Raw genomic sequence first — 24,231 nt, 5'->3', positions numbered from 1 at the left:
AATGTGTGTTTTGAGCACGGCATTTATGAACCGTTGTGTTTGTTATTTAACTTGATTTTGGGGTGTGTGTGTGCATGTTTTCTATATGATTTGCTCCATTTTATTCTGTGAGCCAACTTGATTATTGGGTGCGGGGGCATGCATAACATCAAAATATAAAATCTGGCCAAACTTCACTTTGGTTCTGCACTGCATGTAGGTATAAAGCAGTTGCTTAAACCCACTAGCAATTTAATTATCCTGTGCTTCAAGCACCTATCAGTAGGAAACGGCCTTACACAGAGGCAGGCCATTAAGATATAAGATATCTTTATTGTCATTGTCCCCTTGCGGGAACAACGAAATTACTCGGTTGCTACATCCACTCAGATAAAGCATTCCGCATAATCCAAAATTACAAAACCTAATTAAAAACAGTAAATACAAATAACAAGTAAAATAAGAGGACTTCAAAGTCCAGGCTTTCCATTTAAGGCCAAAATCGCTCTAGAGAAGAAACTGTTCCTGAGATGGCTCGTTCTTGCCTGCATAGTTCTATATCTCCATCCCGATGGCAGGAGCTGAAAGAAATGGTGACCAGGGTGTGTTGGATCTCTTGATATGTCTAGTGCTTTTCTATGGCACCTGGTGGTATAGATTTGTTCTAAGGTGGAGAGTGAGCAGCCAATAATGCTCTCTGCTGTTTTAATAATTCTACACAGCCCTGCTCTGTCCTCAGAAGTACAGCTTCCGTACCACACACATAAACCGTACGTGAGCATGCTCTGTATGGCACAGTGATAGATAGTAAAATCTACCATGGCTGGCAGTGTCTCTCTAGGGTTTCAGGCAGGGTCTGTTCTAGCCCCACCTGGAGATGCCAGGGGAGAAACCCGGGACCTTCTGCATGCGAAACACTGAGCTTTTGTGATTAAAGCATCCGTATTAAGGTACTGATGCAAAGTCCTACTTTACATGAGGTTAACCCCACTCTAGATGCAGGCTGGTCTCTGAATATCTGGCCTGTAGGTGACTGGTTCTGCTTCAGGCTGTCACAGCCTTTCCTTGTTCTTATTTAGGACACCCCTGTGGACTCCTTGACCACCGTCAAGCCCTACAGCAATGAAATCCACGCTCAGGCCCAACTCTGGCTCAAGAGGGACCCCAAAGCTTCGTACGAGGCTTGGAAGAAATGTCTCCCTGCCAGAGGTACGTACTGCGCCCTGAGGAAGTGTGTGTGTGTGTGTGTGTGTGTGTGTGTGTGTGTGTGTGTGTGTGAGAGAGAGAGAGAGAGAGAGAGAGAGAGAGAGAGAGAGAGAGAGAGAGATCAGACTCCACTGCCCTTTGCACTCAAGGGATCATAGCATTGGAAAGGAGGTCCGAGGTCATCTAGGTGCACACCTCCTCCCCACTGATGCAGAAAACTCACTACTTTTAGGCCCCTCACCTTGGTTGCCGCCCTTTTATGGAAACATTTGTTCTGCTCCTTAGGTGTTGAAAATATTTGGCCCTCCAGATGTTGCCGAACTACAACTCCCATCAGCCCCAGTAAGCATGGCCCATGGCCAGGGAAGATGGGAGTTGCAGTTCAGCAACAACTGTAGGGCCATAAAGTTCCCCACACCTGCTGCACCTGTTGCTGCTTAATCTAGACTAATATCCTTCACAACGGAACTTCAGTTTGAGATCGGTTCCTGCACCCTCGTGCTGCATTTATGAACCTGAGAGGCCATCCCTGTGGAAAGTACCCAGCCCTCGGGAACGTGAAGTTCTTGCCCTGTCCCTGAGCAACAGGGTACCTGGTTAGGGGACAGCTCCGCTAACCTCCTCTCGAATCCTCGCCCTCACCTTAGGCCTCGACGCCAATGGAAAGTCACCTAGCAGGACGGAGCTTCGCCACCTTTATCTGACGGAAAAGTACACCTGGAAGTGGAAGCAGTTCATGAGCAGGCGGGGGAAGAGGACCTGCCCCCTAGATCTCAAGCTGGGACACAACAATTGGCTGCGGCAGGTATAGAGACCCATCCCAAAGGCTCTAGCATCTGATTAGAGCTGTTTCGCATCTGTCCCTCGGGAATGGCGTGACATTCCTCTCCCCTGGATGCAGGCCTTTTATCTCATGGGTATCTTGGGTCGTCGTAAGCTGCCTTCAGACCTAGGTGGTGAAATGTGGGGTATACACTCTCAAAATAGAGATACCCAGATGTTTTTTTACATGTGTTCCATGTACACTGGGGTGGGGTAACCTCGGGCTCTGGGGCCGAATGTGGGTCATTGCAGCCAGTTGTCTCAACCCTGCATGAGATGAATCTCCCGAGTGCCCCAATTTTCCTCTCCCTGGTAGGTCTTGTTCACGCCTGCAACCCAGGCTGCCCGGCAGGCTGCCTGCACCATCGTTGAAGCTCTGGCCACCATCCCCAGCCGGAAGCAGCAAGTCCTCGACCTGCTCACCAGGTACGGTGCCACAAGCTCCCTCTTCTTGGGGGACCATAGGATCATAGAATTGTAGAGTTGGAAGGGGCCATGAGGGCCATCTAGTCCAACAAGTTGGGGCTTGAACCCACAGTGCTGAGATTAGGAGTCTTATGCTCTACCGTCTTGAGAAACCCTGCAGGTGCAAGGATCTCCCCACTGCCCCTTAAACAATTTCTGCTCACTTTTGTGTCAGTGTTTTGCTTCTCTGTTTGCAAAGAAGTCAGTTCTATTTTTTCAATTTCCGACTTGCCAGTGTTTTCTCTGCCTTTCTCTTAGTTACCTGGATGAGTTGAGCATGGCTGGAGAATGTGCAGCAGAGTACCTGGCGCTCTACCAGAAACTCATCAAGCCTGCCCGCTGGAAGGTCTACCTGGCGGCTAGGGGGGTCCTGCCTTACGTTGGCAACCTCATTACAAAGGTAAAGAAAGGAGCAGGTTTTCTATCTGGGGCTTGTTGCCGAGAAGTGTGAACTGAGAGGTGGGAGGGAAAGCAGTTTGCATCTCCCCAGTGAATTCACGACAGGCGTGAGGTTTGAACGGGGAATTTGGCACTTCCTGATCTAAGATGTGCTCTGTTACACAAGTGATCTGTGTCAGTTCCCTTCCCTCCCTCCCTTCATTGACAAAACTTACCATCAGCATCTAACACCTTTCTTTCAGGATTTGTACTGGCTGCCAATCTGCTTCTGGGCCACGTTCAAGGTGTTGGCATTAACATTTAAGGCCCTCTGTAGCTCAGGACCAGTTCCTTAACTGGGAGCCAATGTGGTGTAGTGGTTAAGAGCGGTAGTCTCGTAATCTGGTGAAGCGGGTTCACGTCTCCGCTCCTCCACATGCAGCTGCTGGGTGACCAAGGTCTGGTCACACTTCTTTGAAGTCTCTCAGCCTCACTCACCTCACAGAGTGTTTGTTGTGGGGGAGGAAGGGAAAGGAGAATGTTAGTGGCTTTGAGACTCCTTAGGGTAGTGATAAAGCGGGATATCAAATCCAAACTCCTCCTCTTCTTAAGAGATCACCTTATCTCTTATACACCCATCGGATCCTTGCAGTCTGTAGGAGAGTTTCTCCTGCCAAGTTCCAAAGATCTCAGAAGCCCACACTGTCGTAATTTGGTGCAGGGTTTTTAGTGTGGCTGCCCCTGTTCTGTGGAACAGCATCCCTGCAGAGAGACAACCCCCCCCCCATTCGCCCTTTCCAGAAATAATAGAATACATTTTTGTTCTGACAGGCTTTACCGGCTGAATCAATAAACGGGTATTTTACTATGAGTGTCCACTTCTTGTGGCTTAAGTCTTTGTTGTTTCTCATCATTTTATATGTGAATCGCCTTGCAATAGTGGTTTAAAAAGTGATTAATAAGCCAGTGTCAATAGTAGGAATGATACACACATACCCCACATGGTACCTTCATAACTTGCGCCTCTCTGCTTTTTAGGAAATTGCCCGTCTTCTCGCCCTGGAGGAGGCCACGCTCAGCACTGACCTGCAGCAAGGATACGCTTTGAAGAGCATCACAGGTGATGTTTGTTGCTCCTCCTCCCATCACCTCCTTTCTTGACTTGACGTGCCATTTCTGTGTGTGCTGGACTTTTGTCACATTCCCCCTCTCTCTCCTTGGTGTCCCCACTTTGTAAACTGAGCCTTAATTCCTTGCTCCCCCAGGCCTCCTTTCCTCCTTTGTGGAGGTCGAGTCCATCAAACGACACTTCAAGAGCCGCCTGGTGGGGACCGTGCTGAACGGCTACCTGTGCCTGAGGAAGTTGGTGGTGCAGCGGACCAAGCTGATTGACGAGACCCAGGACATGCTTCTGGAGATGCTGGAGGACATGACGACAGGTGGGGAGCACACCGGTGGGGTGGGGAGCTTGTGAAACTCCTGGGACCTGAGGCTTTTGGGGGTGTGTTGTTTTTTGTTTCCTTTTTATAAAAATATTTGTGCATATTGATGAAAAACATCAGAGGGTTTTAAAACAATTGTGCATAAAAACTTAAAAATCAGAAACCATGTAAAGATGTATTCTGGATTGCCTTCATAGGCCTGGTGCAATAGAAAAGTTTTCAGCAGATGTTTAAAGGTCAGCACAGAAGCTGAATCTCCAGTGGCAGAGCATTCCACAGGACAGGGCTGATGGGACCCTAAAGGCTCTGTTCTTGTTGCTACGAAGTGAGCCTTGCCAACTCAGGGAACGGCCAGCGATGCTTCTGCAAATAATCTCAGTGACTGAGATGGGATGTAAGGGTTCAGGGCTTTGTCAATTAATACATGGACCCTCAACCTGAATGAGCAGCCAGTGCAGATGATTTAACAAGGGTGTCACATGCTGTCAGCCAGATTCCCCATCAGCAGTCTGGCCACAGCATTCTGCACCAGCTGGAGCTTCTGAATCAAGAGCAGCCCCATATCCAGCGCATTGCAGTAATCCAGCCTCAAGATGAACAATGCATGGAGATGATTCAGGAAGTCCCCGTGAGGCTTGACACCATCGCTTTTCTCTGCAGGCACAGAATCTGAAACGAAGGCCTTCATGGCAGTGTGCATTGAAACGGCGAAGCGTTACAGCCTTGTTGACTACAGGACACCCGTCTTCATTTTCGAGAGGCTCTGCAGCATTATCTATCCGGTAGGGGAGCTGACCTGTTTCTAGTCGCTAAGGATGGACAGCTGGACCCAGCCAAAATCCCAGGGGTACCTCCCTCAGCTATGCAAACATCTACGCTACATTTTTGGGGTGGCACATGGATGTGGCTGGGAGCCTCCTGCTCTCAGCAAAGCACACAATAGCGATATTTGCACAACTGCAATGGACAGTGATTTCTACTAGAAATGTAGATCTGTGTATGGTAGCCAGGGTAGTCTGTTTCCCTAACTCCAGAGAGGTGATGCACAATATTCCTGCAGTCAAAACTTAAATTCCCCACCCCCACCCCAATATAAATAATAGGCTTTATTTTTGAAAATCTCTAAAAGGCAATGGCTCGTGCAGAGGTGCAACAGGCAGACAGCTCCAAGAGTAATTCTGCCCTGTAGCCCACAACTGCACCTATAGAATGATCAGTTCCCACCCAATGCACTCCACAGGAACTGTGATGAGGAAGGAGGCAGGACCAGAATAAGTCCAACAGAGATACAATGGGCAGCCTCTCCTGTGGGTTTCAATACTTGGACACTTCCTTTAGGCACAGAGTTTGGGCCATGCTATCCCTTGCACTACTTTGCATTTTGTCCACTGCCAGCTGTGCAGAAGGGACCAGCCAAGTTTCAGGGCGGGAGACACTGGCTCATTTCCCACCCATTGCCATTGTTTCAGGAGGAGAACGAGGTGACGGAGTTCTTTGTCACCCTGGAGAAGGACCCCCAGCAGGAAGACTTCCTCCAGGGGCGGATGCCTGGCAACCCCTACAGCAGCAATGAACCGGGCATTGGGCCCCTAATGAGGGACATCAAGAACAAAATCTGCCAGGACTGCGACTTGGTGGCTCTGCTGGAGGACGACAGTGGGATGGAGGTGAGAATTGGATGAGATATTGCCAGGGAGCGGTGAGGGCCACATAAGAAAAGAGATGAAAGGCATCATTCAGCTCCTGGACCTGATGCTCCCCACTTTGCATGCCAGCTGATCCTTTTTAAACTGGAGCTGCCAGGTTTGAACTGGGAACTTCTGCATCCAAAGCATGTGGTCATCCGCTTAGCAGTAGGCCCTCAAATGTTCCAGCTGTCTAGGCATGAGCACACTTCAAAAGGAGTGTTGGAAGGACCAGTAGTATGCTTTTTACCCATAGTGAGTTGCTGTTTTCTTTCTTTCAGCTCTTGGTGAACAACAAGATCATCAGCCTTGACCTCCCGGTGGCCGAGGTATACAAGAAAGTCTGGTGCCCAACCAATGAGGTATGGCTCTCCACACACACACAATGCCCAATCCTCTGGGGCTTTTATTGTGTCTTACGACCTCTTCTGGCTGCAAGTTGTTCATTGCCTCTGAAAAATAGTGACTTGAGATACAAAGCTCCAACATCTGTCAACAACCCCAAAGGCTTTGCTTGTTCCACATGTGAGGGATCCTTTTGCTGGGCCCCCCTTCTCAAGAGGCTTCTCTTTCACTCACTCTCTCTCTTTTTGAGGAGTGGGTTGTGAAATATGTGTTTGGCTGCTGATCTCCTTCCCTCTCTGCTTTAGGCCAGTATGTACAGCCTCTGGGCTACTGTGTCCCATCTGCATTTCAAAGAACACTGGCACCCCAGAAATATTATTTAACTCTTCTCACCACCCCTGGTTCTCCAGTATCTTGATCCTGATGAGCAGGCCTAGTTCCTCTTTACAACCGAAGCCTGGGCTGGCATTGAGGCTATTTGCCCCCACCCAGATGCCAGCCAGACTTCGTTTCCAGACAGAAAGTAGCTGCTGCCAGGATGCACCTTATATGTCTAGAAGGGTTTGTGGATCTGTGGAACAGTTGCATTGCAGCGGGGAAGGCTGTGTCCAGCCAAAAGAATCCTAGCAGGTGACTGCTGGTGTCTTAAGAGGGTTGATAATATTTTGATGATCATTGTTGTTTAGTCGTTTAGTCGTGTCCGACTCTTCGTGACCCCATGGACCATAGCACGCCAGGCACTCCTGTCTTGCACTGCCTCCCGTAGTTTGGTTAAACTCATGTTCGTAGCTTCGAGAACACTGTCCAACCATCTTGTCCTCTGTCGTCCCCTTCTCCTAGTGCCCTCAATCTTTCCCAACATCAGAGTCTTTTCCAAGGATTCTTCTCTTCTCATGAGGTGGCCAAAGTATTGGAGCCTCAGCTTCACGATCTGTCCTTCCAGGGAGCACTCAGGGCTGATTTCCTTAAGAATTGATAGGTTTGATCTTCTAGCAGTCCATGGGACTCTCAAGAGTCTCCTCCAGCACCATAATTCAAAAGCATCAATTCTTCGGCGATCAGCCTTCTTTATGGTCCAGCTCTCACTTCCATACATCACTACTGGGAAAACCATAGCTTTAACTATACGGACCTTTGTCGGCAAGGTGATGTCTCTGCTTTTTAAGATGTTGTCTAGGTTTGTCATTGCTTTTCTCCCAAGAAGCAGGCGTCTTTTAATTTCGTGACTGCTGTCACCATCTGCAGTGATCAAGGAGCCCAAGAAAGTAAAATCTCTCACTGCCTCCATTTCTTCCCCTTCTATTTGCCAGGAGGTGATGGGACCAGTGGCCATGATCTTGGTTTTTTTGATGTTGAGCTTTAGACCATATTTTGCGCTCTCCTCTTTCACCCTCATTAAAAGGTTCTTTAATTCCTCCTCACTTTCTGCCATCAAGGTTGTGTCATCTGCATATCTGAGGTTGTTGATATTTCTTCCGGCAATCTTAATTCCTGCTTGGGATTCATCTAGTCCAGCCTTTCGCATGATGAATTCTGCATATAAGTTAAATAAGCAGGGAGACAATATACAACCTTGTCGTACTCCTTTCCCAATTTTGAACCAATCAGTTGTTCCATATCCAGTTCTAACTGTAGCTTCTTGTCCCACATAGAGATTTCTCAGGAGACAGATGAGGTGATCAGGCACTCCCATTTCTTTAAGAACTTGCCATAGTTTGCTGTGGTCGACACAGTCAAAGGCTTTTGCATAGTCAATAAAGCAGAAGTAGACGTTTTTCTGGAACTCTCTAGCTTTCTCCATAATCCAGCGCATGTTTGCTATTTGGTCTCTGGTTCCTCTGCCCTTTCGAAATCCAGCTTGCACTTCTGGGAGTTCTCGGTCCACATACTGCCTAAGCCTGCCTTGTAGAATTTTAAGCATAACCTTGCTAGCGTGTGAAATGAGCGCAATTGTGCGGTAGTTGGAGCATTCTTTGGCACTGCCCTTCTTTGGAATTGGGATGTAGACTGATCTTCTCCAATCCTCTGGCCATTGCTGAGTTTTCCAAACTTGCTGGCATATTGGGTGTAGCACCTTAACAGCATCATCTTTTAAAATTTTAAACAGTTCAGCTGGAATATCATCACTTCCACTGGCTTTGTTATTAGCAGTGCTTTCTAAGGCCCATTTGACTTCACTCTCCAAGATGTCTGGCTCAAGGTCAGCAACCACACTACCTGGGGTGTACGAGACCTCCATATCTTTCTGGTATAATTCCTCTGTGTATTCTTGCCACCTCTTCTTGATGTCTTCTGCTTCTGTTAGGTCCTTACCACTTTTGTCCTTGATTATGGTAATCTTTGTACGAAATGTTCCTTTCATATCTCCAATTTTCTTGAACAGATCTCTGGTTTTCCCCATTCTATTGTTTTCCTCTATTTCTTTGCATTGCTCATTTAAGAAGACCCTCTTATCTCTCCTTGCTGTTTTTTGGAAATCTGCATTCAGTTTCCTGTATCTTTCCCTATCTCCCTTGCATTTTGCTTGCCTCCTCTCCTCCGCTATTCGTAAGGCCTCGTTGGACAGCCATTTTGCCTTCTTGCATTTCCTTTTCCTTGGGATGGTTTTTGTTGCTGCCTCCTGTATAATGTTACGAGCCTCCATCCATAGTTCTTCAGGCACTCTGTCCACCAAATCTAAATCCTTAAACCTGTTCCTCACTTCCACTGTGTATTCATAAGGGATTTGATTCAGATTGTATCTTACTGGCCCAGTGGTTTTTCCTACCTTCTTCAGTTTAAGCTGGAATTTAGCTATAAGAAGCTGATGATCTGAGTTACAGTCAGCTCCAGGTCTTGTTTTTGCTGACTGTATAGAGCTTCTCCATCTTTGGCTGCAGAGAATATAATCAATCTGATTTCGATGCTGCCCATTTGGTGATATCCATGTGTAGAGTCGTCTCTTGTGTTGTTGGAAGAGAGTGTTTGTGATGACCAGCTTGTTCTCTTGACAGAACTCTATTAGCCTTTGCCCTGCTTCATTTTGAACTCCAAGGCCAAACTTGCCAGTTGTTCCTTTTATCTCTTGATTCCCTACTTTAGCATTCCAATCCCCTGTAATGAGAAGAACATCCTTCTTTGGTGTCATTTCTAGAAGGTGTTGTAGGTCTTCATAGAATTGGTCAATTTCACTTTCTTCAGCACCGGTAGTTGGTGCATAAACTTGGATTACTGTGATGTTAAAAGGTCTGCCTTGGATTCGTATCGAGATCATTCTGTCATTTTTGAGATTGCATCCCATTACAGCTTTTGCCACTCTTTTGTTGACTATGAGGGCCACTCCATTTCTTCTACAGGATTCTTGCCCACAGTAGTAGATATGATAGTCACCCGAACTGAATTCACCCATTCCCTTCCATTTTAGTTCACTGATGCCCAGGATGTCGATATTTATTCTTGTCATCTCATTTTTGACCACATCCAGCTTACCTCTATTCATGGTTCTTACATTCCAGGTTCCTATGCAATATTTTTCTTTACAGCATCGGACTTTCCTTTCGCTTCCAGGCATATCCGCAACTGAGCGTCCTTTCGGCTTTGGCCCAGCCGCTTCATCAGCTCTGAATCTACTTGTACTTGTCCTCCGCTCTTCCTCAGTAGCATGTTGGACGCCTTCCGACCTGAGGGGCTCATCTTCCAGCGTCATAACTTTTATATGCCTGTTGTCTTTGTCCATGGAGTTTTCTTGGCAGGGATACTGGAGTGGCTTGCCAGTTCCTTCTCCAGGTGGATCACGTTTAGTCAAAACTCTCCACTATGACCTGTCCATCTTGGGTGGCCCTGCATGGCATAGCTCATAGCTTCTCTGAGTTATTCAAGCCCCTTCGCCACGACAAGGCATTGATCCATGAAGGGGTTTGATGATCCATGAAGGGGTTTGATTGATCCATGAAGGGGTTTGAAGGGGTTTGATGATCATAGATCAAAATTAGGAAGCAAGCAAGTCAGTATTTCCAGTTGACAGGTCAGCCGAGTGGACCTGGCTTTGGCCAGCCAGGTTAGAATTGCAGCATGAAATCACGAAGCGATGGAACTTCTTTATGTAGTATATGACACTGGCGATGCATCAAGACGGAAAAGGGCCATGGGTTTATATATATGTTCGCAGAAATGCAAAACGCTCAGGACATTTTTGAAGGGAAGGAAACTTGATTCCCTCCTCCTGCAAAAGGGGAGTTGGGGGTTGGGGTGGAAATCAAGCATTTGATGTCTTTGCTTTGACTATCAGTGCCAAACTTTGGGTATTATCCTCCAGAAAGCCTCTAGGAATGAATATGTTAAAATACCCCTGCCTTGTCATCTGAGTTCAAAAGAATCTCATGTTTGTCGAGAAGCAGTTGGAAGATTAATGCATTCAGATGCATGGATCCGAATGGCCCTGTGTTTCCAACAGACTGACAGTTCCTGAATAGAGAGACCTGCATTTCAGAATTTATTATGAGTCTAGGTTTTTCACCCCCTGTACGTACGTGTGTGTGTGATGAATATTTCACACATTGCTCTTAGCATTTCCCTCTCTCCAGCCTTTCACCCTCTCTTCCTTATGGGGCCTTTTGTCAAGTTCCACTTCGTGTGCCCCCCCAATCATTATTACAAATTAATGCATTAATTAATTAATTAACTTAAACCACAGAGCCTAGGGCTTACCGATCAGAAGGTCGGTGGTTCAAATCCCCGCTCCTGCCAACCTAGCAGTTCGAAAGCATGTCAAAGTGCAAGTAGATAAATAGGTATCGCTCCAGCAGGAAGGTAAACGGTGTTTCTGTGCGCTGCTCTGGTTCGCCAGAAGCGGTTTAGTCATGTTGGCCACATGACCCGGAAGCTCTATGCTGGCTCCCTCGGCCAGTAAAGCGAGATGAGCGCCGCAACCCCAGAGTCGTCCGCGACTGGACATAACAGTCAGGGGTCCCTTTACCTTTACCTATGCCCCTTCCATGGCAAAATGGCAACTGACTTGTTTGTTGGGGGAAAGTCAATGACCTTTTCGAAGTAAAATTATGCTTGATGCAGAAAGGTCACTGGGAACTTGCTTTCCCCCTGTTGGTTTCATGTATTTGGCTATTGAGTCTTTGGTGACCGCCCCCCCCCCCCCCCCGGTCCTCACCACATGCCAAAATTTAAGCTGCGATGTCCCCCCAAGTCAGTAGATAATTGAGAAGTGTTATAATTTGTGTTTAAGAATACGGCTTTCGGCAATGCTGGTAACCGGCTCTTGCCATCCTGCAAGCTTGTTTAAGACTTGTCCTGAAAGTTGCCGTGAGAAGAAAACAAACCTGATCCTTACTCAGAGGCCGAACAGAGATGAGGGTCCATTAAAGACGTGGCTCTGGGAGCTTAGTTTTAAAAATGCATTTTATTTAATTAATATATACAGTGCCTCGTAATGTAAAATTAACTTCTCTGGTTGTTGTTGTTGTTTAGTTGTTTAGTCGTGTCCGACTCTTCGTGACCCCATGGACCAGAGCATGCCAGGCACTCCTGTCTTCCACTGCCTCCCGCAGTTTGGTCAGACTTCGAGAACACTGTCCAGCCATCTCGTCCTCTGTCGTCCCCTTCTCCTTGTGCCCTCAATCTTTTCCAACATCAGGGTCTTTTCCAGGGAGTCTTCTCTTCTCAAGAGGTGGCCAAAGTATTGGAGCCTCAGCTTCAGGATCTGTCCTTCCAGTGAGCGCTCAGGGCTGATTTCCTTCAGAATGGATAGGTTTGATCTTCTTGCAGTCCATGGGACTCTCAAGAGTCTCCTCCAGCACCATAATTCAAAAGCATCAATTCTTCGGCGATCAGCCTTCTTTATGGTCCAGCTCTCACTTCCATACATCACTACTGGGAAAACCATAGCTTTAACTATACAGACCTTTGCTTCTCTGGTAGGGTTGCCATATTCTTCAAAGCGAATATATGGACAAAATTGTTGAGCTCTCTCCCCAAAATTCATTTTAGGGCTTCTCTTGGATTTTTTTAAATGATTCCCCCCCCCCCTTACTTTCCCTGGACATTTTGCCGATTCAGCAAAAATGGGCCCCCACACCATTTTGTTGCCAGATTCCCGGAGTGTGCGGGAAAACCCAGACGAATGACAGCCTCTCCCGAGCGCTTAGCACTTTAAAGCATTTGGCCACCCAGCAAGCAGAGTGGAGCTTGCCCTCGCTTGGAGGTGCAAGAGTGATAAATTTTATTTGTGTCTTGGTGCAGGTGAAAACTATACCAAAGTGTGTACAGAGAACCTCTTCTTTTTCTCTCTCATCTTCTCCCCATGCACCTTGGATCTAAGGGTTCCTAGCTGTGATATGGGAGCCAGTGGTGTAAATGGTTAGAATATTGGCCCAGGGCCTGGGGCAGACTAGGGGTCAAATCCCTAATTGGCCGTGAAGCTCACTGGGTGTGACCTTGGGAGCCAGGCACTGCCTTCTCTGGGTCTAACCCACCTTGCAGGGTTGCTATGGGGATTAACGGCGAAGAGGGGGAGAAGCACTCATGCCCCTGCACTCCTTGGAGAAAAAGGTGCGCTATAAATGAGTCAGTCACTCAGTAATAAATATGCAACCATCCTAGCAAGGCTCTCAGAGAGTCTGAGAGTTTGGACCCTGGGTGAGAACCTGGAAGCTGTGTCAAAAGGAAAATGAATTGATATTGATTTATTATACATTTTAGTAACTTCGTATTAATGGCAACGTTTTCCTATGTAACTGTCCATTTGCGTAATATTTTGGTTGCGCTGTCTGTCATTGCTTCGGGCTTTTCAAACGTTGCTTGGAGATAAATTTTTAATATATTAACCGGTGTAGAAATCGAATAGCCAATCATTCATTCCACGAAGGCTTGGGAGCCAGCCCTCTAGATCCCTTTTCCAGGCTGCGTGTGACCGTCGCCTGTTGCATCTCTGCCTGCGTGGCTTCCCAGGATTCCCGGCTGCCCTGCTGAAAAGGCCGGGGAGAGTTTTTGTCAGCATTGCTGTCAGCGCTTGAGCAGCTTTCATCTTCTTCCCCTTTGTGACGGCCTCCGCCTCCCCCCCCCCCCCGCTTTCCTCCTCCTGCAGCTCCTTCTCTGGTTCCCTAGGAAATAGACAGGCTCACAAGGAGCTAACCTCGGGGCTGCATTTGTTTCCCTTGTCTCTCTTTCACCCGCTTTCCCTTTGTTCGTCTGCCATTTTACCAGAGCCCCCCGCGGTGCTAATTGCGGGTCTCTGGCACGGCCTTTGAGCCGATCTTCCCCCGAGGGTTTTCCCCGGCGCTTTCCGGAATCTTCTCTGACATTAAGCGCTGCTTATTCCACATTAGGCTTAGCTGCAGACTTCTTGACAGGTCCTCTTCTCTCCCTCTCTGCACCCCCCAATATCCCCCCCACCCCAAATAAGGCCTCCTTCTCCCAAAGCTGGGATCCCAAACATACACCCCCCCTCCCTTTCTTCCCTGCTCTGTATTCAAACTTAAAACAGCATTAAAGTTCAGAAAGGGAGAGAGAGAGGGAGACAAACAGCCAAGGCTTCTGGCACGAAACAAGCTTCCTCCCCACAGGGAAAGTTGTAACAAGTCCCTTCTCTGCTTAGCCACTCTCCTAATACCCTGTTCAACTTAAAAGCTTATTAAACTGTCACTCTCTCTTCCTCCCTCCCCCTCTCTCTCTCTCACCCCCCCTTCCATCCTCTTCACGTCAGCGAGGGAGATTTGCGTCTATTTAAAAAAAAGAAAAGCCAATCAAATTAACATATCTTCTCATTCCGTATATTTTATTCCAGCCTCCCTGTTCTCGAGCATAAATCCCGAATGTTATATGGATACTGGTTTTAAGGGCAAAATATGGTTCAGTTAAAAGCTGGTTACGGCAGGGACTTCCAGGGCAGTTGCTGAAAAGCTACACCTGTACATGTGAAGCTCCTTTTATTCTTCCAACATGATGGTACCTACACCTTAGGAACTCCCTGCCTGTTGATGCTACCCAGGTGCCTTCACTGCGCCCTTTCCAGTGCCAGCCTAAAATATTTTTGCTTAGGCAAACACTCAGGCGTGAAGAATGTTGACATGCATTCTAATGTAGCTTTTTAGCTTATTGTTAATTATTTTGTGATGGTTTTCAATAACTGCTTTTACTGATAATTTCATTGTTTGGGTCTGTTTGTAAATTGCTTTGAGTTTCATTTTGCTTTTTGCAAGCAAGTGGTACATCCATTTTATGAAATTCCGTGGAAGTTGAACGGAATCCGTTCCGGAAGTCTGTTCAACTTCCAAAACATTCGGAAACCAAAGAGCGACTTCTGATTGGCTGCAGGAAGCTCTTGCAGCCAATCAGAAGCCATGGAAGCCCCGTCGGACGTTCAGCTTCCAAAAATAGTTCGCAAATCGGAACACTCACTTCTGGGTTTGTGGCGTTCGGGAGCCAAAATGTTCGGGAACTAAGCTGCTCGAAAAACAAGGTACGACTGTCAATCTGTTTCTTGGGAATCGGGCCTTTGCCCCGTCAAGCTGAGTACTGTCTACCCTGACTGGCAGCAGCCCTCTAAGGAAGCGTTTCTCCTGCCTGCTCTGCCTCTGCAGCTCTCTCTAGCTAACTAGATATTCAGGGATTGGTCTGAGGCTGTAAAGAGGCAAGACGACTTACTAGGCATGAATTAACTCTGCTGCCACCCCAAATCTTGTTTCATTACGGAGTGGGTCATAATCCTGCTTTTCCTCTGCCGTGCCCCTTTCCCCTCACCGAGACCGAGCAGGAGGAGGGGAAGGAACTGCACTTTTGTTTCTCTGCACTTATTTATTCGGAGGACTGCTGGATCAAAGAGCTCTCTAAGGCATGTACATAATAAAATTGTAGGCGCCTCCTGGCAGAGACCCTAAAAAGGTCTGCATTAGGGAGGCTCACAGCTGGCCGCTGGCTCCCTTTGGAGGCTCTTGACTAGAGTGTAGCCTAGAACCTCTTGACTATCCTGACGCTACCGACAGACACCCCCCCCCTTTTCCTGTGGGGTTAGCTCAGCCCTGGTTAAAAGGGGCTGTCCATTTAAGGGTGCTCTGGGGCTTGGCAAAGACTCCACTGTGGTTCCTTCCGGCTTCTTTCTCCGCAGGGGGAGCCCATGAGGATTATATACCGCATGCGAGGCTTGCTGGGCGACGCGACGGAAGAGTTCATTGAGTCGCTGGACTCCACTACAGGTACGGCGCTTGCTTCTCCCTCGACGGAAGGGACTATCCGGATGTCTTCAGCCATGGGGTCACAGCAGTTTGGCCAAAGACCTCCTGGCAATGGGACCTCTGTGGGGCTGACGTTGCCTCCCTTCTTGGAGAAAGTCAATTTTTGCAGTCCAACTGCTTTGAACACTTCTGACCTGGCACTTATCTCAACAATCCTGGGTTGCATCCAGTTAAGATCTACTCTGAGCAGCACTTAAATTGGATAGAATGCAGCAAACCTTTGGGGGAATTGAGTGGTAGCCAATCTGTGGTAGCCAACAGCCACTCCTCCCTGGGAGGGAATTACCTGTGCAGAAGATCCATTGCCCCTCAGGTGTGGGGAACCTTCTCCCCCACCCCCAATGTTCCTGAACTCCAAATTCACCCAGTGAAGCTGAATGGTGGAAGATTTAGATTGGATAAAAGAAAGCACATCTTCATTCAGTTCCTGGTTAAACTATGGAACTTACTTCCACAGGAGTCAGTGATGGGCCACCAACTTGGATAGCTTTAGAAGAGGATGGTGCAAATTCACCGGAGGATAAGGCTATCAGTGGCTTCTAGGCACTGTGAAGGCTTTGCTTTCAAATACCAGTTGCTGGAAACTGCAGGAGGAGAGAATTGCTCTTGTACTCAGGTCCTGCTTGTGGGTTTCCCATAATGCAGTGTTTCCCAACCTTGTGCCTCCCATCATCCCTAGCTAGCAAGACCAGTGGTCAGGAATGATGGGAATTGTAGTCCGAAAACAGCTGGAGGCACAAGGTTGGGAAACACTGTCATAATGGGCATCTGGCCGGCCACTGTGAAAACAGGATTCTGGGCTAGGTGGGCCCCATTGGACCTTATCCAGCAAGCCTCGTGTATTTTAATATTTTAATTAGTGTATTTTAACATTTCTGTTGGAAGCCGCCCAGAGTGGCTGGGGTATAAATAATAAATTATTATAATAAAATTATTATTATTATCTTAATTTGCGTCAGTCCTGGCAAGCATTCCTAGCCAGGGATGATGGGAGTTGCATCTCAGCCCCCTCCAAAGAGTCCCCCCCACACACACCTGTTTAGCTGCTCTTTGGTGGAAGAGGAAAAACAACATGGCCTGGTGCTGTCACCCTTTTAGTCCTCCCCCCGCAGTGGCTGGCATGTGCTTCCTCCCAGCTTTGTTGATGCCATTGCCTCTCTCCTGTCAGCCTCTTTCTTTTCCACAGATGAAGAGGAGGATGAGGAAGAAGTGTACAAAATGGCGGGTGTGATGGCACAGTGCGGGGGGCTGGGCTGCATGCTGAACCGCTTGACCGGCATCAAGGATTTCAAGCAAGGCCGACACCTCCTGACGGTGAGACACCCCCCCCCCCCACCAATCGCTTCCTCTTTCTGTGTGTGTCTGTGCCCCTTTTCAGGTTCATCAACAAAGGACTGAATGGGAGAACGATTTGACAAGCTTTCCCACAGGCATCTGTTCGGCCATGGCGAGAGCAGGATGCTGGACCAAATGGGCAATTGGCCTGATTCAGCAGGCTCTTGTATTCTTTTGCTCATAAGAGCGCTCCCCCCCATTTTCTTTATTATTCTTATTATTTACTTATTCATTACAAAATTGCATACCACCCTTCGCCCATAGATCTCAAGGTGGTTCACAGCATAAAAATACAAGGAAAAACACCAGCCGTCCGACCTGCTACCTGCCTGTTGTTCATTAGAGCCAGGGCTCTGTAGTGGTTAGCGTGTTTGTTGGACTGTGACCTGGGAGACCAGAGTTTGAATCCCCTGTCGGCCATGAAGTTCATTGGGGTGACCTGGAGTTGGTCCCCGTTTCTTGGCTTCATCTATCTCACAGGGTTGTTGTGAAAACAGCCCAGTGGCAGAGCCCCTCTTTTGCATGTGGAACTTCCCTGAAACCCTGTGGAGCTGCTTGCCAGTCTAGACACAATACTGAGCTAGTAGCCTGACTTTGTATAAGACAGCTTCCTATGTCTTAGCGTAGAACTGTAGTGTCGGAAGGGACCCCGAGAGTCATCTGGTCCATTTCCCTGCAATGCAAGAATCTTGCCTATTCCTGGGCCATCTTGAGAATTTAAGCATCAACGCCCCCCCCCTGATCTATAAAACCTTAAACGGCTCAGGACTGCAATACCTCAAATCATCTGATGTCACAAGCCAAGACGGTGATGATGAGGGGTACGACTTTGCCTTGGCTGGCATTGCCTGCAGTTCCTCCCCTTGACCAGAAGGTGGTGCAGGGAGCTAGTGCCTGATCTGCAGGGCTCCCAGCAGGGAGAACCCAGAGCACTCGAGAGATGCAAACGAGAACCCGGGGGGGGGGGAAGGGGGCACAAAGTGAGGAGCGGGTCCCACATTGGGGTTGGCGCTGGTCCTAAAATTTGTGAAGGCAACTTCTCAGGTCTTCCTCTCCACACAGGTGCTGCTGAAACTCTTCAGCTACTGTGTAAAAGTGAAGGTTAACCGCCAGCAGCTGGTGAAGCTGGAGATGAACACTCTCAACGTCATGCTGGGGACCCTCAACCTGGTAAGGCAGAGCCTCCTACCATCGGGAGATGTGGGAGAATACGGGGTGGCTGGGCTCCCTCTCTGTTCCCAGAGCCGCCTTCCCACTCTGTGGCCACATCAAGAGCGGTTTCCGCAATGGTTCAGCCACGCTGGCCTCCCTTACCTGTGTGTTACGCCACGCCGGCCTGGGAGGGGGAGGCTGGCGCCAGGCTTCTCAGAGGGTCGGGGCACAGGCTGCTGTGTGACACTTGTCACCAACCTTCTTGTCAGGCTCTCGTGGCCGAACAGGAGAGCAAAGACAGCGGAGGGGCAGCTGTGGCCGAGCAGGTGCTCAGCATCATGGAGATCATCCTGGATGAGTCCAACGCAGAGCCACTAAGTGAGGACAAGGTAAGTGTTTGCACATGGGAGGAGTGGGGGCAAGGGGAAGGTTTGCGGTTTCTGCATCCAGGAAGCAGATTTCATTCCTCCCCTCCCTTGATCCTCTTCCCTGTTGTTTTAGTTTTGTATGCTCCTTGGTGGCAGAGGCCTGCCTGCGTAGCAGTGGTGCTTTGGGTTGTGCTTGTATTTTGCCCGTCTCTCTTTAGGGAACTCTTGAATCGCCACAGACACAGGCGGCATTGCCCAAATCAGGGATAGAGAGCCAGTGGCCCTCCAGATGTTTTTGGGCTGCAGCTCTCATCATCCCTGGGCTGCTGGGATTTGGGGTCCCACTAACATCTAGAGGGTCACAGCTGGCTCCCCACTCCTGGTCTAAATAACAATTTCTTCATGGCTCTCTTGAGCAGCAATCAGAGACAGGTGGAATTAGCATTGCTGTGGGCAGCCTTGGCAAAGGGCCCGGGTTGGAGGGGAGGGAAATTCCAGCAGGTGCCCAGGGGCCCCCAGAGTCCAGAGGATCCAGGAAGCTGTTCCGGGGACAAGCGGGAGGTGCAAGTTACGAATAATACATTTGCAAGACGTGTTTGTGCCAGGACCCTTCCATTGCAGTCTATCATGCCTTCCCTGCCCCACCTCTCCATTCCAAAAGCTCTTATTATTGTACTATCAGTTCCATTATTATTATTATTCCTCTATTGGGGATCACTGATAGCTGAGAGCTGCTCATGTCTTTCTGGGCTGGTGGTTAAGAAGGGATCTGACCCTGAGGGGTTTTAATGGCAGTCGCAGGAAGTCTGGCATCCGTCGGCCTTCGGGTAAATTGACAGAGCTGTTCTGTTATTGGCCTCCTGGGAAAGAGCTTAAGAGTGCCATTTCTCCAATGCCTGGAGGTTACTTTGTGGTGCCAGAAAACTGCTTGTGTTCATCCCACAAGGACGTATGTTTAGGAAACGATGGAAGGATCTGCAGTGGAGAGCCTTTTCATTGACCCTGCATGAGTGCCTGCTCTCAGGGTTCCTTCCAAAGGGGATCCTGTTGCGTCTCTGCATCATCTGTAATCGGACCCTATAGTCACTCCCTTAAGGAGGCTCTGCAGCTGCCTCCCTGTGTTGCCCTTCAAAGGCGGGGTCTGGAAATACACTGGTTCTTCTAGCCAAATAAAAACATACAGTATCATGCAAAGTGATAAGATTTATTGCAGTCTGCAGAAAGCAGAAGTGTGCATGCACACGAAAGCTCATACCAAAATAAAAACTTAGTTGGTCTTTAAGGTGCTACTTAAGGAATTTTTTTATTTTGCTTCGACTCAGACCAACACGGCTACCTACCTGTAACATGGTCCAGAAGAATTCTCCAAATTCTGGACCCAGGGCACAGGTGCAAAGGCACTTTATAATATTTTCCCATCCATGATTCCCTCATGCCCAATCCTTTCCAAGGCTCCAGTTGGTCATCTACGCACATGGACAGCTCATGAACACCTCATGCTTACTTTTCATTGGTCTAAGAAATATGCTTCTACCTACTATACAATAGCATGACCGCACATTGCTTTAAAACAAAGGTATAAATCCATCCTTTCTTCTGTCTCCTGCAAAATGTTGCATTTTTAGTACTTTGTTACATGAAGCGTCTAGTCTTTTCAAGGGCACCTCACCTCTCTCTTATGCGAAGCTGATTAAGACTGAGAGGCCCAGCAGAGACAGAAATACATTCTAATTCATTTAATGGGGGTGCAGGAAGGAAGGAAGGAAGGAAGGAAGGAAGGAAGGAGGGAAGGAAGGAGGGAAGGAGGGAAGGAAGGAGGGAGGGAAGGAAGGAAGGAAGGAAGGAAGGAAGGAAGGAAGGAAGGAAGGAAGGAAGGAGGGAAGGAAGGAGGGAAGGAGGGAAGGAAGGAGGGAGGGAAGGAAGGAAGGAAGGAAGGAAGGAAGGAAGGAAGGAAGGAAGGAAGGAAGGAAGGAAGGAAGGAAAATAGTTTCCCCTTTGGAGGTGAGAAACAACTGAAACTTATTTCTCAATTCTAAACATGAGGACAACGTTTCAGTAAGTGTGAGGAGCAATTATATCAGACTTAAGTATAAAAACAAACACATTCCTGCTAGCTAGTGTATCTGCTTTCTTTCACTATTAATTAGTGAGCTAACGGGGCTTCAGGCTAGTTGACCTTCTTGCAATCTTTCAACACCTGGCAATATTAGAATCATTTTGCAAAGCAAGCCAGCGTCTTATATGAGGGAAGAAACATAGGGCTTATATTTTAAATAAAAAGTAAAAAAGCATGAAGAAACATGGGGTCATTGGGGCTACATCTGTATGAGTCACTGGAAGGAGGTGAGCCAACCTTTAGGTAAATGGGAGCCATTGGAAGATGTGTTCAGAACAGGGATTCACACAGAGGTCCAATAGTTCTTGAGCTTCCCTTTGACCAAAGCAGGGGTTAGAAACTAGAAGTCCCCTGGTCAGAGCTGACCCTCTGCAGCAGGCACCCTTATGGTATAGCAGGGTTGAGCCATGGGCCCACCCCTCCCTTCTCAGAGTTAGCCCCCAGGGGATATTGCTGGCTGACCAGGGTCTTCAGGTCACAATAGCTGGGCCTGACTTCAGCCTCTGACCCTCTTCAGCAGCGCTCAAGGGGGTTGAACTGTATCTTGCCATGAGCTGAAGGACATCCAGGAACTCCCTAGCGAGGCTGGAGGTTGTGACTCGCTTTTTCTTCAAAAAATGATGCCGTAGAGATACTAGGTGTTCTCTTGTTGCCTGCCTAAATGGGATTTTTCTTTTCTTTTAAGCCTCCTGTGTTCATTGGAACACGTGTTTCGTTGCTAATAAATTGGTTTTAATACACGCAGGGAGCGTTTCTTACAGAGACGTGATGGTGAATCATCCAAATGAATGACGAAAGCCTAAGAGAGTTGGCTTTGTCGGATCAGGGAGTGGTCAGGGGGGGTTATTGGAGGGGGAAGCTAGGTGTTGTCCTGAAGGCGTTGAGAATAGAGGGAGAGCAGCAGAAACGGAGGAAGAGGAATTTGCACAGAACAGGGAGGTTGAGAGATTGTGAGGGGTGGATTTGAGAAGCTGCCCTGTAAATGGGATGTGGGGCAGGGAGAAGGGTGCCCGAAGACAGATAGACTCAGGGTGTCTTGACTGACGGGCCATTTCCCCACTCCGCAGGGCAACCTCCTCCTCACGGGAGACAAGGACCAGCTGGTGATGCTGCTGGACCAGATCAACAGCACCTTCGTCCGCTCTAACCCTAGCGTCCTGCAGGGCCTGCTCCGCATCATTCCTTACCTGTCCTTTGGGGAGATGGAGAAGATGCAAATCCTGGTCGATCGCTTCAAGCCCTACTGCAGCTTCGACAAGTATGCCTCCTGGGAACCCTGAACCAAACTCTCCTGTTCCTTGAGTTTTTAAGTGCGCAAAATAAATTGGGGTGCTGCTGTTTTGCAAGGGCTCTGGTTGCCAGAGGCACAGCTCTGCTTTATCTCTGGTTCCAGGCTGGCCTCAAAGCTCCTAAGACTCTGCGCAGCCTAGCACAGAATCCCAACCGGGTGCCCTTCAGATATTTTGGACTATGCCATCCAGGCCGGGGGGGGGCATTGTAGCTCCAAACTCTGAAGGGGCACCAGGCTTGTCTTAAACAGTTGGGTTGCGTACAGGAGTCTCTGTATGTTACACAAAAAAGGTGTGTTTTATGCATTATACAAAGATAGGAAATGTGCTTAATTTTGACTTCCTCTACTTGTCATTGAGGGTGGGCAAGGGCATTGAAGCCCCTCCCCACAACTGCTGGATATCTTTGCATAATTTCAAGCATAGCTTCACCCTCTTGAGAACTAGAAACTTCGCACCCCTCTCTCCTTTTTGACAAAAGCAAATACTCTCAGGAGTCTGAATGATTGCACCAGTTGTCTTCAGTGTCCTTTTGTTGTGCTTTTAATGTGCATTTTGTGGGTACTGCAACAATTAATGCTAGAAAACAGTGAGCAAAAGACTATTTCAATTTACTATTAATATTTTACTCAATTTGAGTTGCTTTGGGCATAGAAATAAACAGGGACAAGTGTCCTTTTTACAAGCTCAGCTCTGCAAAAAGCAGCCCGCAAGGCTAGAATCAGAGGGTGCAGATGGCTTGCGCTTCTGCCCCCAAGAAATAATGTGACTTAGCTTTATTTAGAGCGGAGAACCTGAGCCCGGATTGGCCCTCTGATAGCCTTTGTGAGTCCCTTGCCTCTTTTCTCCCCCAGGTACGATGAGGAACACAGTGGGGATGACAAGGTCTTCCTGGACTGTTTCTGCAAAATAGCAGCTGGCATCAAGAACAACACTAATGGGCACCTCCTGAAAGACCTCATCCTCCAGAGGGGGATCACGCAGAACGCCCTCGACTACATGAAGAAGCACATCCCCAGTGCCAAGAAGTGAGAGTCGTGCGGGAGGATGGAGGCGATTTGTGGGTGGCAGCTCACTGGGATGAGCCCCCTCTGTGTTTTGGGGCATTGCCCTTTCCTTGGGGGTGTCCTGAGTGCGCCCAGTTTGCTGCTCCCTTGCAGAGCTAATGTGAGGATAGAAAATCCCAAGCTTTGCCTTCCTTTAAGAAAACAAAATATTGGGGTTTAGGTGGTGGGGAAAATCTCTCAGCCTTGAGGCCATGGAGAACTGCTGTTGCCAGTCAGAGCAGAGAACACTGGGCTAGGTGGACCCAGTTCTGGATAAGGCAGCACTAAAGGTTACCTGGGCCCTTAACAGCTTCCAGGACCCTTGACACTCTGTGCTGATCCCAGGAAAGCAACTGCAGGTCTCTGTCTCACCCGCCACCCCTGGTCAAGTCATTTTCTCGGGGTGTTTGGAGCTCAGCCACATGAAGCATGATTTCAGGCAAAAGGACTACACTGGAAATTGAGGTGGTTCATTCTTTTTGGGAGTGTCTGAATTGCCTTAATTTGGGGAGCGGGTGGGGAGAGCCGCCTTTGCAGCATGAGTGTGTGAGCCACACAGCGGGGCTGGGGTGGAGTAATCCAGGTCTTGATGCTGGTATTGACAGCTGCTTTTCAAACGCTTTCTCTTTTCCAATCTTCTCTCCGCAGTTTGGATGCCGATGTGTGGAAGAAATTCCTCTCCCGGCCAGCCCTTCCTTTCATCCTCCGGCTGCTCCGAGGTCTCGCCACGCAGCACCCACCAACGCAGGTGAAAGAGATGTCTTCTTAACCCCCCCTCCCCCGGCTCATGAGTCTAATCTGGTCTCCATGTACACCAGGTTTAGGCATATACATGGTGCCTGATCCTAGGGGCTGATTACAGGCACAGCTGCCTTCTCCTAAGTGTGAGACAAAAGCAAAGGGCTCTTTTAAGCCCAGCCCCTACGGAGGCCTTGGCAGAGCCCTTCTCATTATGGACCTCAGTGGTGTGTGTGTGTTGCTTGCATCTAGGGTGGGAATGATCCAACAATAATGGAGCTACATCAGTTCACCAAAGGGGCAGAAGGAAAACATCCCAAAGTGTGCTACAGAAAAGTGGTCCACGAGAGTCATTTGGATGCATTGCAGTGTGTCTTGGAATTCTAAATGTAATACAATAAGATTGTATTGCAGGGTATTGGTCTCCGGGACCCTTCCTATCCTGCAATTCTGTGATTCTAGCAATACAATATATATGAAATAAAAGCAGCAACAGTACAATTAAACATCACACAGCCGCTAGTGCAGCACATTGCAGTTAGTACAACAAGCAGAAGAAAAGAATTGTCTGGTCCGCCAAGACCCTTAGCAGTTTTCAGATGGTCTGAAGTTGGGGTGGGGGGGTGGGGTTGGGGAGAACAAGT

The 24,231-nt window shown here is 48.4% G+C and overlaps 1 protein-coding gene across 7 annotated transcripts in view; it reads left to right on the top strand.

The window, feature by feature from the left end:
• Nucleotides 1-24,231, top strand: part of UBR4 (ubiquitin protein ligase E3 component n-recognin 4) — a 133,942-nt gene that overhangs the window by 101,038 nt on the left and 8,673 nt on the right. For 5 of the 7 annotated variants that reach the window (XM_035120585.2, XM_035120584.2, XM_035120583.2 and 2 more), the window contains 16 exons: nucleotides 1,059-1,188; nucleotides 1,833-1,990; nucleotides 2,324-2,433; nucleotides 2,731-2,872; nucleotides 3,889-3,970; nucleotides 4,116-4,289; nucleotides 4,953-5,074; nucleotides 5,762-5,959; nucleotides 6,259-6,339; nucleotides 15,417-15,504; nucleotides 16,712-16,857; nucleotides 17,941-18,048; nucleotides 18,300-18,419; nucleotides 21,582-21,772; nucleotides 22,658-22,831; nucleotides 23,498-23,597. In XM_035120585.2, coding sequence (XP_034976476.2) covers nucleotides 1,059-1,188; nucleotides 1,833-1,990; nucleotides 2,324-2,433; nucleotides 2,731-2,872; nucleotides 3,889-3,970; nucleotides 4,116-4,289; nucleotides 4,953-5,074; nucleotides 5,762-5,959; nucleotides 6,259-6,339; nucleotides 15,417-15,504; nucleotides 16,712-16,857; nucleotides 17,941-18,048; nucleotides 18,300-18,419; nucleotides 21,582-21,772; nucleotides 22,658-22,831; nucleotides 23,498-23,597 — 2,124 coding nt within the window. The remainder of the gene's footprint in view (nucleotides 1-1,058; nucleotides 1,189-1,832; nucleotides 1,991-2,323; nucleotides 2,434-2,730; nucleotides 2,873-3,888; nucleotides 3,971-4,115; nucleotides 4,290-4,952; nucleotides 5,075-5,761; nucleotides 5,960-6,258; nucleotides 6,340-15,416; nucleotides 15,505-16,711; nucleotides 16,858-17,940; nucleotides 18,049-18,299; nucleotides 18,420-21,581; nucleotides 21,773-22,657; nucleotides 22,832-23,497; nucleotides 23,598-24,231) is intronic. The other 2 variants (XM_035120586.2, XM_035120589.2) reach the window with 1 other exon arrangement.

Source organism: Zootoca vivipara, chromosome 6 (assembly GCF_963506605.1).
Source record: "Zootoca vivipara chromosome 6, rZooViv1.1, whole genome shotgun sequence".
Taxonomy (NCBI): domain Eukaryota; kingdom Metazoa; phylum Chordata; class Lepidosauria; order Squamata; family Lacertidae; genus Zootoca; species Zootoca vivipara.
The sequence above is the reverse complement of the archived record's forward strand: the minus strand, read 5'-3'. Positions and strand labels throughout refer to the sequence as shown.